At 37.4% G+C, this 14,218-nt stretch overlaps 1 protein-coding gene and 2 long non-coding RNA genes across 11 annotated transcripts; all 3 read left to right on the forward strand.

Annotated features, from left to right (window-relative positions):
* The first annotated feature begins 924 nt into the window (after positions 1-924).
* LOC131244458 (uncharacterized) lies at positions 925-2,332 on the forward strand. Its single transcript, XR_009170293.1, has 3 exons — positions 925-1,068; positions 1,278-1,349; positions 1,872-2,332. It is a non-coding gene; the product is annotated as an uncharacterized LOC131244458 (long non-coding RNA).
* A 1,222-nt stretch (positions 2,333-3,554) lies between these two features.
* Positions 3,555-4,932, forward strand: LOC131244459 (uncharacterized). 8 transcript variants are annotated; one of them, XR_009170299.1, is made up of 3 exons: positions 3,555-4,246; positions 4,534-4,634; positions 4,771-4,932. XR_009170299.1 is itself a non-coding variant. In XM_058244049.1 (3 exons), exons 1-3 carry the CDS (start codon positions 4,159-4,161, stop codon positions 4,830-4,832), a joined length of 276 nt encoding a protein of 91 aa, XP_058100032.1. In that variant the 5' UTR covers positions 3,555-4,158; the 3' UTR covers positions 4,833-4,932. The 8 variants fall into 8 exon arrangements, 2 of the variants coding, with proteins under 2 accessions (XP_058100032.1, XP_058100031.1); XM_058244049.1 differs by having other exon boundaries at positions 4,534-4,663; positions 4,775-4,932; XM_058244048.1 differs by having other exon boundaries at positions 4,775-4,932.
* Positions 4,933-4,936: 4 nt separating this feature from the next.
* LOC131244461 (uncharacterized) lies at positions 4,937-5,822 on the forward strand. Of its 2 annotated transcripts, XR_009170301.1 has the most exons (3): positions 4,937-5,015; positions 5,458-5,635; positions 5,743-5,822. It is a non-coding gene; the product is annotated as an uncharacterized LOC131244461 (long non-coding RNA). The 2 variants fall into 2 exon arrangements; XR_009170300.1 differs by lacking the exon at positions 5,743-5,822 and having other exon boundaries at positions 5,458-5,638.
* Positions 5,823-14,218: the final 8,396 nt, after the last annotated feature.

Consider the following 14,218-nt stretch of genomic DNA (forward strand, 5'->3'; position numbering starts at 1 on the left):
ATGTGTTTTATCCACGACAAGCAGATTCCTACTACCACATGGATCTACTTTGAGTGATTAGCTCTCTCATTTTATGCAGTCAAAATAAATGTTAAGCTGCGATTTCGTGTGTGCCACTAATTAGATTGGCAAGAGTTCTACAAACGGCTCTACCCACCAGACATTACTCTCCATCACTAATAGATTCATGTGTGCCACTAATTAGATGACAGGGCATTTGAGTACAAGTAAAACCTAAAATTCATTCTGAAAGTTTTTTTTTTTCCTTATATTTTCTTCCCTTCATTTCTCTGATTCATGCTCTATGTTTCTGTCTGTTTTGTGTTATTTGAGAAGGAAAAACAGAAGCAGGAAGGACACTAAAGTGGCATATGCAGAATGACAGAGAAGTTTACATTTTCTTCATTCTTCTTTTCACTTCTCTGATATTCCATTATATTAAAGAAGTCTTGTACTAAGAAAGATTTGATTCACAACTTAGAAAATCACAAAGCAACAATATTTTTTGTGAATACAAATTCCTCATGTTTGAAGTAATCAAATACCTGATTGGTCAAACGCTTTTCAATCACCATCTGTCAGCATTGCCTGCAATTTTCATATTTTTATGCAATCAGGTGGTCTTTTTTTTTTTTTTTCTTTTTTCTTTTGTATGCTGCAGGTTGCATTGTTGGACAAGGGGCTATGATATTGACATTTTCAAACTTTATATATTGACAAATTCAGTCTTTGCATAATCTATATAACGCAATGAATTCACAATTAGCAAGGGTTGAGCAACTCTCTGATTACCTCTTAAAATAGATGGATGTGCTTAATATAGAGTCAATGCCTGTAAAGAAACAGAATGTAGCAAAAGAGTTGTTTGGTTCAATTGGCCTAGCCTATGATGGTGATGGCCTTCTTTTTTTTTTTTTGATTTGTTTATGTTATATAGATATGTTATATGTATACAAACATGCTACAAGGATTTAATTGTGTTTATTTTATTTGTATCATGCAGAAGGCTTCCTTCTACAAATGTTCAGTCACCTGACATAAATGCACTGTAGTTCTAGAAATGAGAAGGTATTCCATTCTTATGAGTTTTTAGACCATTTCCACCTTTTTGTCTAGAGAATTCCACACTTAGATGCTCAAACTACATTTTTCTATTGTTCTTCTTTTAACTCATTTGTGACTGCCATTTTCAGAAAGCCTGCATTTGGTAGTTTTCTATGATGAAGTTGGGCTAAAAGGCTTTCTTCACATCATAATTTGTCGCAACTTGTTGACAGATGTGTGAAGTCGTGCGGGATGTTGCAAACTATTTCCCAACGGCAATAATTAGTGGAAGATGACGTGATAAGGTACTGGAGCAATTAGCTACTTTGCATGGAAAATGATCCAATTTTGGACCTGTTTATCTAAGTTATCGTGTATTGCATTTCCATACACTTGGCATGCATGTACTGTTCATTTGCTAGGCATTGTCATGGATGGCACATAGCCCAAATATGCTAGTCAGTGTATCCTAGCTGCTAAGTGGACTTATGGGATTACAAATGTTCTGAAGATGGGTATTGATGCTGCCAAGTTCCTTGCATATTAAGATAAGTTTACCAAATTCGTTTTGTAAACCAAAGCTTAAACACTCTGCAACTGAATGTTCAAACTCAGAGCTGTTGGATGGTTGTAATGAATTCTCTATATCTTGGATCCCCATTCGCATTGAGTTTGTGTTAGCATTATCATCTATTTTGAAGCCTCCGGGCTACTTTGACCCCTTTCCATCTTGGTCACATTCTTGTTTTTTTTTTTTTTTGGCTAACGTATATATGGGGGCTAATCCCTTCACACTCAGTCTCTCATACAAACTCTGCTATTTGTAGTTGGCATATGGTGGTATCAATGGTTGCAGGACAAACTGTACAACTGCCCCATTGTTCGAGGCATTTGGAGGAGTACCCTTTCAGTCAGGTCCATATGAGTCCATCCAAAAAAAAAAAAAACAGGGGCATGCATTGGGTACATCGCCGGTATCAGTCAAATACATCCAATACAACATAGACGCTGGAATTAGAATTTTGTTTTGTTTTAAATTTTTTTTTTTTTTTTCAAAATCTCTCTTCTTTTTTTTTTTTATAATAGGTGGACTGTGTGTATGTAAAACAAATGAATGGTCAATAGAATTGGACCAACAACCCATGGTGCAGGTGAACAAGTTCCCTTTCTTTTTTCTTTTTCTTTTTTTATATAATGTTTGTACTATTCCCTTTTTACTTTTAAGATTGGCTGGTTTTCAAATGGCTATAGATTGTTGTTTTACCCTGCTATCTAATCTAGTCTTTGAGTACTCTTTTGAATTTTTGACCTATTGATCAAAATGTCAAAGTACTTTTAACTAGGTTCTTTAGGTTTAGAGAAAACCAAGCTAGCTTGCTGTAAGTATTGTCTGACTCAATTTGAATTGACTTGATCAAGTGAATTTGTTCATTACAAGTCAATCAAACTTAGACCCTTTTTATTTGCAGGAATATTCTTCCTATATGTCTTAGAACTGCATATTGTCATGTCCAAGCCTTTATTATTGTATGGCATCTCAATTCATGGGAGATGCATTGGCCTTCTCTGATCCAATTATATAACTAGTAGGACTTGTTGACTTGAGTTATGGTACTTTCCCTTCATAAACAGTCATGTGTTTATCAAATGTGTCTTTTTCTGACTGTGGCATGATCCAACTGATTCACATAAGTTGGACGCGGTGGATTCGCATAATATTGTGATGCATGGTAGAACTTGATAGATTTTATTGGCATAGGTATTTAACTGAATGACAAGGAAAGTTTATGGCTGTGAACAGGACATTTCAGTGAATGAAATTTGCAACAGTTTCCAGAACTGAGTTCCAGACGATGAATTCAATCCTTTCATCATGAGTATACTTGATTTTCCATTCGTCCATGCCAACCCAAAACCAAGATGTATTTATCTCTTTTTAAAGCTGAAAACCTCAATTTCCTTTTGAGAGGGCTCTGCTTCACAAACTGTGTTTTACAATAGTAACTTAATACAATGTTCTCATGGTTATATCTCGAGAAAAACTCATTTCTTGGAAATGCTAACCTTTTTCTATTGGTTTTCATTACTTTCAGCATCTCCACCAGGCATCAAGGTAGCATTTGCATTAGAGTGTTGTGGAACAAAACATGCCTTGTTAGATAACCTAATCTCTTATGCATTTGCATTACTTGCCAGATAACCTAATCTCTTATACATCTGCATTATAGTGCTATGGAACAAAACATGCCTTAGGTAAATAACTTGGCATTTCACAGTGATTGATCAATTCTAAATTGTTTGGAATCTTATATGATTTGTGATATTTGGGATATTTTGATAAACATGATGCATAGGTGCAGTATATGCCTTTTGTTAATGGTTGGAGCAATCAATAGTTGTGAAGCTAGTTCCATTACATTAACTAGAATTCTTTGCTTGCTTTACTCCTATTTTCAGGAAATGAAGGGTAGTTCCATTCCATCCACCACCCAGCTTGTTGAAGCTAGTTCCATTACATCCACCAGCTAGCTTGTTGAAGAAATGAATGGCTATTTAAATCAAATTTATTTTTCTTTAAGAACTATTATTGCTCCTTATGTTCAATTTTTGTTTTCTCGTGACACTTCTTTGCAGGTTCATCAACATAATTTTTGCTCAAATTATAAAAACCATACTAATGATAATTTTTGTTTCTTTTTTTGTCCGTTAAATTATAGAAACCATACTAATGATGATTTCCAACTTCATGCATATGCCGCTTTTGGGATTTGAAAGTTTAATAACTGGGGAACTCATTGTGGAGCCCCAGTGTTCCTTCTCTTCTTTCCAAGTCATCTATATTCTTTTGTTTCCTATGGTGTGGCGTATCTAGTTTTTGGAATACTGCACTTTTTAGGTAGTTCTTTCATCTTGACAAGGAACATTAGAAGAATGGTTTTAATGTAATCTGCAGGTTTGTGGGAGATACGTGTGCATTGACAACTAATATTTTAATGGGGTGGATCTTATGAAAGTTCCACCCAAGGGGCTATCAGTTTGTTAGCTTGGTTCTTTTTGGATTATGGGAGATATGTGTGCATTGACAACTAATATTTTAATGTAATCTGCTGGTTTATGGCTAATGATGGGAAGATGAAGCTGAAGGCAATGCTTCTAACCCATTCCTCTTCAGAAATACATTCTAGAAAACTTCAGAACTTTGGTCTGACTTCTATTCTTGATTATACATGCAATGCCATTCCAAATCAGCCTGGAAAGTCTAATTATACCTGCAATGCCATTCCAAATATCTTTTTACAATGTACGTGATGCATTTCTCATAAGAATCTAGAGTATTACATTCTGGATTTTGAACATTCCTCAGCAGAAATTTTCAGCATCTCTACCTTTTGCTAGTTCTATATGCATTACAAGTTTTAGTTAAGATGATTGCCGGAGTTTCCTTGTTGAACTACCATAGGTGTTCTTATGTTGTTATAGATTTCATAGGAGATGCATTTTCGCACCTAGCAAGTGAACAAGTTTGCCTCGCTTGGTCTAGAACGAGCTCCCCTCGGGTCAAGAGTGCATCGAGCATGTCCAAAAACCAGGTGAGTCAACTAACAACAGTCCCCCATATGTATGTTCAATTGTCACAATTTTTTTCAGACTGTTTTGATATTTGATTGTTGTTCTTTCAATCTATTCACATGTTTTTGTTCTTATTTTTTACTTGTTGCTTGTTAGTTAGGTACATAAAAGGCCATCACATTGTGGAGCTCTTCATCTGCTTGACGGACCTTCATTGAATTGTCTTTTTATTTTGAAGTCTTCCATTGTAGATTTTAGTTTTTATAGTCAGGTTTGCAAGTCAGATAAATAATGTTTCAAATTACATCATGGTTGTTTTTACTAGGTGAAGTTTGCTAAGCCCACACATGGGTAGAGCCTTCTGCAACAACATATAGCTGCATGTACCAATATAACATAAGGTGCGAGAACAGAACTTTCCATTCAAATATTGCACCAATTGCAAAAGTAGTGTTTTCCCAACATGAAATAAAAATAGATGTACAAGACATTGAACACATTAGCTATCTTTTCTGTCCATTTGGTGCATTTGTTTGGCTTTTCCAAATCTACCAATCTATGGGTCACGCTTTGTAATATCTTACTGGTTGGATGTTTCTGAGTGCCCAAAAATAGTTGGACAACAAGTTTTACAAAGGCCCACTCATTCAATGGTTGGGATCATAATGTGGGGTAATTTGAAGATAATTCTCATGTTTGAAATGTCCATGCCATATTTCGCATTTTACTCCAGTGTTACAAACTTGAGATTTAAAACTTTCTGAAAGAAAGTTGATAATTGAATACTATCTGTTTTGGAATCTATATATTGCTGATTTTGTTCAGGCCACGACTGTCCAATAGGTTTGAGGCACCTATGGATCTAAAGAAAGAGTGGGAAAGATTAATATTTGAACAAAAGTATGGGGAAGCATTCACTTTAGCCCATGAATTGTTGGATGTTTATTTGGTTTTTAGATAATGCAGATTTTGCTTAGTTTTTCAGAGTTTATAATTGAGAAGATGAGCATGTGCTCTTGAAGTATTGTCTCTCTCTCTTTTTTATGACATGTCATCTTTATCTTTTTCTATATTTTTAGTTCTTCAATTTTGCTGCATAACTTTTCTGTATGATGATATTCGTTGTAGGAAGCTATTCGTTGGGGTACTGATTATCTTCTCAAAGCTACTGCTCATCCAAACACCATATATGTGCAGGTTTCTTTTTCTTTTTCTCTAATTCCTTTTGGGGTTGGATTTTCTTTCTTTTTCTTTTTCCTCATGTGGGATCTCTGTTTCTTTTTAGAAAAAAGATGTTTAATTTGTATTTTTCGTTTGGAGGCAAAAGTATTAACACTATTAGCTACGAAAACGTTCGTAGGTAAAAGTTTTATCACAGTTTGTACCTACGAAAAATGTCGTAGGTAAAAGCTTTAACAAAGTTTGTAGCTACGAAAACGTTCGTAGGTAAAAGTCTTACCACCATTTATACCTACGAATAAAAGTTTTAACAAAGTTTATAGCTACGAAAACATTCGTAGGTAAAGGTCTTAATACAGTTTCTACCTACGAAACATGTCGTAGGTAAACGTTTTAATAAAGTTTGTAGCTACGGAAATGTTTGTAGGTAAAAGTCTAAACACGGTTTGTACCTACGAAACAATTTGTAGGTAAAAGTTTTAACAATGTTTTTAACAACGAAAAATGTTCATGGTAAAGGCTTTAACAAAGTTTTTAGTTACGAAAACTTTCGTAGGTAAAAGTCTTAACACTTTCAACAAAGTTTTTAATTTCGTTGGTAAAAGTCTTACTATTACTGACGATGACTTTTTTTCGTCGGTAAAAGTCTTTAGCCACGGCTTTTTACCAACGAATTTACTGACGAAATATTTCGTAGGTAAAACTGTTTGCCTACAAAATAATAGCATTTACCTACGAAATATTTCGTAGGTAAAAGTGAAATGTCAGATTAGGTGGGCATGGAAATCAACGCCGACGAATTTGTGAGCGGCTGACGTTAGGTGAGCAAGAGTGATTTTTTTTTCTTTTTTATGAGTTAGCTTGTTAGTACACAGCCATGTTAGTGCAAGCACCTTTTTGTGTTAGCTTACTAGTGTACACCCCGTTGGTACAAGCACTCCATGTTAGCCACCCCCAGATCGATGCCAAGACCTCAAGTGTTGAAACGATGTCCAATAGCAAGAGTTCCTCGATCACAAAAGAGCCCATCGTGATGTTTTGATAAATTCATTCTATCCACCTATTTTGACACTTCATTCTATAGCACGGGACAAAAAATTAATGCTGATCGACAGCTAAAATGGGCTCAATGAACATGGAATAGTAGCGATTAAATGCACATTGTTAAAACATCCATCGAGCCACAAAATGTTCATGAAAAATCCATCGATGTCTATCCATTTTTTCAGCTAATTTTATGGAACGAGAAATAAATGGAGGCCAATGCCAAGCTCCAGTGGGCCAAACTACAGAAAACAGCGAGGAATGAACACCTAATATCGAAACATCTTGTGGGGCCTACTTTGAGCTTTTGACCTGCTTCACCTTTGGACCTGCTTCATCTTTTAGACCTACCTAAAATGAACTGAAAAACAGATGAAACGGGGCAGATTTTTCAAAAACAGCAAGGTAGGCACAGGGACTATCGGGGTCAGGGTCGCACGCCCACGAATCCACCGTAACTGAGAGGATTGCCCAGTGCGGCAAAACCATGAGTACTTTTGCCAATACCAAAATACAGGACCCGTACAGGTAACTAACAGCGAGCAATTTAGTGTGGACGCGGTTTAGCTACGGACAGGTTGAGTGGAAATAGTCTAAAGGTAAATGTTTTTTCTTTTTTGCCCATAACCGAAGAGGCGGGCACCCTTTGGAAAAAATCCCTCTAAAAAAAATTAGGACGGTGAAATGTTTTTTTTATTACTGTAGCATCCATTTCTTTTCTTAGGCGGAGTGAAAAGGCCAGATTTTGTTTAAAACAGTATCTAAGCTTTGCGGTACAAGAGATGAAATCTCGGAACTGTCACGTGTTTTTTTTTTTTTTTTTTTTTATTAGCACGTGTAACTAAGTGTGTATGGGTAAGTCGCTGGACACGTGGCAGAGAAACCGCCTTTCACCCTCGCACTGTTTCTTGTCTTCGTATCAGGCCGCAAGTGAGAACTTTCCGAACCTTTAAAGCGTGACGTGGGGGGGAGTGATCTGAGCTAACGTGGAGGAGAAGGATTTTATGTACATAAAAATCCATCTCATCTATCAGGTGTGGCATCCCGAGTTTACATTGTTACCTTGGGAAGGTTTCAACGGTGGATGTCATTATCCCCTATGTTTTTTTATGGTATGGTCTAATTGATCCTTGGATATGCTTCAGTTCTAGGATAATGGTCTAAAATGAGCCGGAAAGATTGATGGACGGCATGGATAAAACATATGCATTACGGTAGGACCCACAGAGAATCCATGCTACGCTGTTGCATGGAAAGCTGCTTTGCTACACAATCCATGTCAGAAACTGACGTAGTCGCGACGCACATGGTTTGAAATGTGTCCGGCCGTCTGCGCAGAGAATTACAAATTGGGAAGATGCAGGGCGTGTTTGGATAGATAAGTTACTATTTTACTTAGGTTCGGTAATTAAATTACTTTTTGTAATTAAGTTAGTTTAGTAAACATCAGTCTAAAAGTAACTTATGTGTCAAAAGTAACTCTACTTAAAAATAAAAATTAAAAAAAAAAAAAAAAACCTTTTTACTTGTGACTTTTCTATTTCTTTCTCATGGTACATGTCAAAGGAACCATGTCAAAGGAAGCTTTGTCTCACAATCCATATATGTAACTATGATCCAAATTTCAGGAGTCGGGCACATTCACAATCTCTAAATTTCAAGGTGTCACTAATATAAATGAAAATGCAGTTTAAAGACTAAATTATTTGGTATCAACACACTTATTGAAATTTAAATGAAATAGTGAATAATATCTTTGATTTAAATGGTATAATACAATTAAACTAGTGGTCATACCATCATTCATATACTACTAACCATTTCAATTAAGGGGCCGGGATCTCAAAATTAATGTATAAAAATAATTCCACAACCCGATACTTCTATATATGACTTCAACAATGAACTCAATCTTTTGGCAAATTAGAATATGCTTGGTCATCAATCACAATAGCCTCCATATCATGTATCCAAGTAACTGATAGGTGTTTTAAAACATAATTCCAGGCGAAAGTGACAATTTAGCTCAATGTTACCATTTCCTAAGTTAAATATAATATCAACACAATCAAGTTCATGTAATAATACACATCATCACAAATAATTTCTTAAACTAGTTTATATATATATATATATATAGCGGAACGCTCACCTACGAACCAGTTTGCACGGACTACATATGAACTTTTTTGAGAACTCATCATATCTGATGAGTCTCGAGAATCTGAACGGTCCCCATGAAGCAGAACCTCTTGAAACCCCTTGGTACCAATTTTTACTTTGAACCAAAACTTCGGTGGGCCATGAAAAATGCAAACAGTTTCTTCCCTTGATTTGAATTTCTCTTTGCTATGGTCCACCAGAATCTTAGATCAGGGTGAAAATTCACCCCATAAGGTTTCATGGGATTCCGCATCTTATGGACCGTTCGGATTCCACAACCATGACACGTGTGCAAAGGTGCGCACATGCGTAGGTGTGTAGGTGAGCATGCCTCTCTCTCTCTCTCTCTCTCTCTCTCTCTCTCTCTCTCTCTCTCTCTCTCTCTCTCTCTCGATATATATATATATATATATATATATATATATATATAGGAAATGATACCATGAGGTCAACCTCATGGGAACTTCGTATGAGGTCGAGCTGTTTGGGGCCCACTGTGACGTGAGTAAAACATCTACCCCATCAGTTAGTTACACCATTTCATGGTGGGCCACGAACTTAAACATCAAGTCAATCCATGACTTGGGTGGGCCACACCACATACAACTATTGCAAATGGTTACCCTCTCATTAAAACATTCATAATAATTTGTTGGACTCTCCGAGATGTGGTTCATAAATCTAACCCATCCATTGTGTGTGTCCCACGTGGATGAGAGGTCAAACCAAGTTTCAGCCACATCTAAAACTCAGGTGGGTCCCACCAAGTGATTTCATATGTTTTAGTCATGTCTTCAAATGGTTTTAGATGATATGGCCCACTTGAGTTCCGCATACAGCTGATTTTTGTGATATCCCATAACCTAAAGGGCACCCATTAAATTCAAGGTGTTGATGTTCGACACACATCACGGTGGGGCCCACACGGCTCAACCTCATGAGAAGTTCCCATGAGGTCATAGTACCATTTCCTTATATGTGTGTGTGTGTGTGTGTGTGTGTGTGTGTGTGTGTGTGTTCCGAATCTTTTAACATGGGTCTCTCTTGCCTACCATGACGTGGGGCCCTTTTGTCTTCCACACTATGTTAGGGGTCGACTTATCTTCCGGGATTTTTGTCGAACAGTTAGGCACTTAACAACACTTGTGAGTGCCCATGCACATGCATGCATGATTGCCAAGCTTTGATTAATTCATATCCAATCAGTAGTATTTGTGAATCTAGATGACCACAATTGTAGTACAAGTCAAATACACAGGAACCACATGGCTTGTCACCATGGTCCTTAATCCATTTACGGCCATCATCTTTTGTCTAAAATCATCAATTATATAGATGTTGATGCAAAAATCTGGTTAGCCCCTTTTAGACCATCGTGTACCTACACAAAGAACGGACAAGGAAGATCTTGGCTTGTGCAGGGGACCCTCCGATGCCAAAGTCAGAAAAGGGATCTAGGTCTAGTTGAGTATTGAAGGTTTAATGCTAAAGATAGTGTGTACCTCTCACTATTAGAGGTATCTCTATTTATAGTTTAGGAGAGACGGTGACGTAGAGGAGATCTCCCTATTTAGTAGGTGTGTATTGTAGAGGGATTCAAATCTCGAGTGTGTGGTGAATCTACCAAGATCATCGGTGAAGATCTTGGTATCCCGAGCGTGTCGCGGATATCCTCCAAAGACCTGGACAGATCTCTATCGCAATGGATTTCCCCGGTCTTTGGCTAAGATCTCGAGTGGATGTGGTCAGACCTTGATGGGAGGTAAGATGATCTGACCTGAAGTGTCCTCATGACACTAACCTGGGTTATACTGACCGGGGTGAAGCTGACCTGGGTAATGCCGACCTGCATAATACTGACCTATCTCCTTAGTTGAGCCAAGGGAGGGGTGCTCTTGACAAACTCTGGAGATCTTGGAATCGATGGAGGTAGTACTCTTTCAGGTGTTCGGGTAGGTCGGTAAGTGTTCCGATCTGGTGACGGGATGCCGAACTCGATCTTACTTCTTGCTTGGGCTTTGAGTAGAGGATCGAACCTGCTGACGTATCCGACCTGGAGAAGTGTGTAAGGTCCCGACCTGACCGTTCATCATTGGTCGGCCTATTTTCCCTAAAACAATAGATATTGACAATTTGCCCAGTACATAAATCAATAAGGTGATGGGTCATCACCCAAAATCACAGATGGCAAGCTCGTCACCTTCATCAGTGCTCAAGACTCACTGTAAGGCTCGCCCACTTACAAAGGTTAAAGACAACACAAATATAGTGTCCCATAATACTGTGCCTAACCCATGAGCTGTAACAAGTAGCTCACTAAGTCACAAATACAAACGGCTAGTGAATATATATCAATGGCAATCATGATATTTAGGATTCCTCAAGATATTCAGCAACATTCATAGAATAATGATTGTCCTTGGATTAGACAAATTCAATGAATTAAGTGAACATTGACTAGACCGGCCTTGAGTGCAAAGCAACCCACAAATAGTGCAAGCTAGAGTCGGTCAGCCATGTTCTACCTTAATTGATTAAACAAGTTTGTGACAGCCAAACCCAATGAAGGCGGTCCATTTTTTTCAATTATTTTTAGAGACTAATGCAAAGGAATGAAATTCATAACATCCTAAACATGGTTATAAACTCAAAATAAAACATTTGCTTAAAAGATCTCACCTAAACATATAACCAAACATTTGGTGTGCCAGATGAATAATTTCTTATTTCTACAAAATCAAGCCTAGATGAATACCAAATTCATACAACACAAGAAACATGTTTCAATTCAACACATAGCATATGAATCATAACCATATAATAATTCTAACATTTAAATACATATAATTTCAACCAAAATACAAAATTCATCAACTAAAGCCATCAAGGAATGATAAAATCTAACTTAGGAAAATAGTCCTCACCTGTGAATACGATTCTGCATTATACTAACATTTAGGGTTTAGAATTCGAGAGAAAACCCTAGTCCTTACATAGTTTCAAATAAATTCGAGTTACGATTTGAAAATTATGAAATTCTTCCAAATTTCTCTACATGAGTCAAGGACCTAACTTCAATTATTGATGAACTATAATTAGACTGAAGAAACAACAGCAAGATTCAAGGATTCCAGTGAATTTCTGAAGAAAAACCCCTAAACCCTAAAATTATTATTTCTAACCCAAAAACCCAAATAAATTTCCTTTTATAGAAATTTCTGAAAAAAATGAGTTGATTCACACAACTCACACTCTTGAGTTCTAAGAATAATTTCAATGATCAGATTTAGACACAATGTCAAGCCCATTAAGGCAAACATCTTACCATACTTTCGCAATCGCGGGCCCAATAATGAATGGTCCACAATTCTTTTAAGCATTCCAGATAGTTTTAGAGTGATTTAGATAATAAGGTTATGCAATTTTTGGCTTTAGGCTTATAGCTTGCATTGCTAGGTTTAGGATTTAAACAACGACGCACATTGATTTGAATTTATTACAAGTATTAGATTAGATCAAGATAGCTCTTTATGCCTAAAGGACATTTTAACCACTTTGACTTCTATACTTAGGGTAATTCAAATTTAAACCATTGGTTTAGTTAATCTTAAATGGATCTCCATTATAATTTAAGTAATTATATAAATTAACAATGATTTTTTTTTCTCAAATCTCGATTCTCGATTCATAAATCATAGGGTTAAGTATAAAATTTAGGATGATCAAATAATGATTTGATACATTAGGGGACAGGGACGTGCTGATCAATAATTCTAATGATTCAGATCCTGAGATTTATTTCATGGACAACTTAATTGAACTATCAGGATAATTCATAAGATTCTTATTGACCTTGAATTTTCATAAATAAGTTTTCATATACAATTTTTAGGTATTTTGAACGTAATATTTAAATGAGTGCTCATGTACAAACTAAGTTAATTAGAAAGATCTTTAGTGATGCCTGAGTATATTTAACACTTGAGTATTGAAAAATTCAGGATGTTACAATATCAAAGGAGGCCCCACATGGTGGACTATCCACATTGAAGGTGGGGATCACATAGCAGATGGTCCACATGGGCCTGATATGATAAATGACCCCATATTAATGTGGGCTCACATATGGATGGTCCACATCAAAGGTCAGCCTATAATGATAAAAACCCCACATCTAAAGCAGGTTGGTATGATGGATGACCCACTTCAAAGGTGGGGCCTACATGATAGATGGTCCACATCAAAGGTGGGCTCCACATGATAGGCAGTGGACATTGAATTTAGGTCCCTCATGATGGAGACCCATATTGAGGGGTGCCCATAAGATGGACAGTCCACATCAAAGGTGATGAATGACCCACATCCAAGGTAAGCCCTTCATGATGGGCAACCCACATTTAAGGTGGGGCCCACATGATGGATAGTCCACATTAAAGGTGGGCTCCATATGATGGGTAATTAATAATAGTAGGCCCTGCATGATGGACGGTCCACATCAAAGGTCGACCCTAATGATAAGTGGCCCATATCCAAGGTAGGCCTGCATGATGGCCCACATCAAAGGTGGTGCCCATATGATGGACAATCCACATTAAAGGTGGGCTCCAAATGATAGGTGGTGGATATTGAAGGTGGGCCCTACAATAGGTATAATAACATTAATGGTGGGCCCCACTTGATGGACGACCAATATCTAAGGCCCGTATCCTAGACCGTACCATTCCATAGGCTTTTACGGTCCTCCCGGTCAAATTTCGATGACCCGCGATGCGTGAATAGCATTTGCATGCGACGCTAAGTCGTATCCCGTATATCAGAGTTAACTCGACCCGAGACTTATACCCTAGAGACCACGCCATTTCTGTGGTTCCAACGCCACATCTCGCGTGCCGATGCGATACCCAGACAAAGAGTTGTGGGCCCGCGTATATTCTGAAGAAACGCCGCGCGTTGTGAATTCCGAGAAAATCTCTACAACCCATTACATCAATCAATCACCTCAAGTCAAGTACACATCCCACCACTCCCCTTACAACACCCATACCTCTCCCATTCCCAAAGTCAACTCTCTCTCTCCACCCATCCCTTCCTTACACCCATCACCCATCACTTCATCACCTTTTCATCCCATCACTTCTCTCTCTCTCTCTCTCTCTCTCATTTCTCTCTTCACTCCCAAGCAACCAAGAAACCAACATCCAAGCCATTCCAAAGAGCT

The sequence above is a fragment of the Magnolia sinica genome, chromosome 4 (assembly GCF_029962835.1).
Source record: "Magnolia sinica isolate HGM2019 chromosome 4, MsV1, whole genome shotgun sequence".
Taxonomy (NCBI): Eukaryota; Viridiplantae; Streptophyta; class Magnoliopsida; order Magnoliales; family Magnoliaceae; genus Magnolia; species Magnolia sinica.

Coding starts and splice junctions, on each gene's coding strand:
- LOC131244459 (XM_058244048.1), top strand. CDS start 4,159: ATGGCTAATGATGGGAAGATGAAGCTGAAGGCAATGCTTCTAACCCAT. Junction 4,247..4,533: donor TAGAAAACTTCAGAACTTTG/GTCTGACTTCTA, acceptor TAGATTTCATAG/GAGATGCATTTTCGCACCTA. Junction 4,635..4,774: donor CGAGCATGTCCAAAAACCAG/GTGAGTCAACTA, acceptor CTTGTTAGTTAG/GTACATAAAAGGCCATCACA.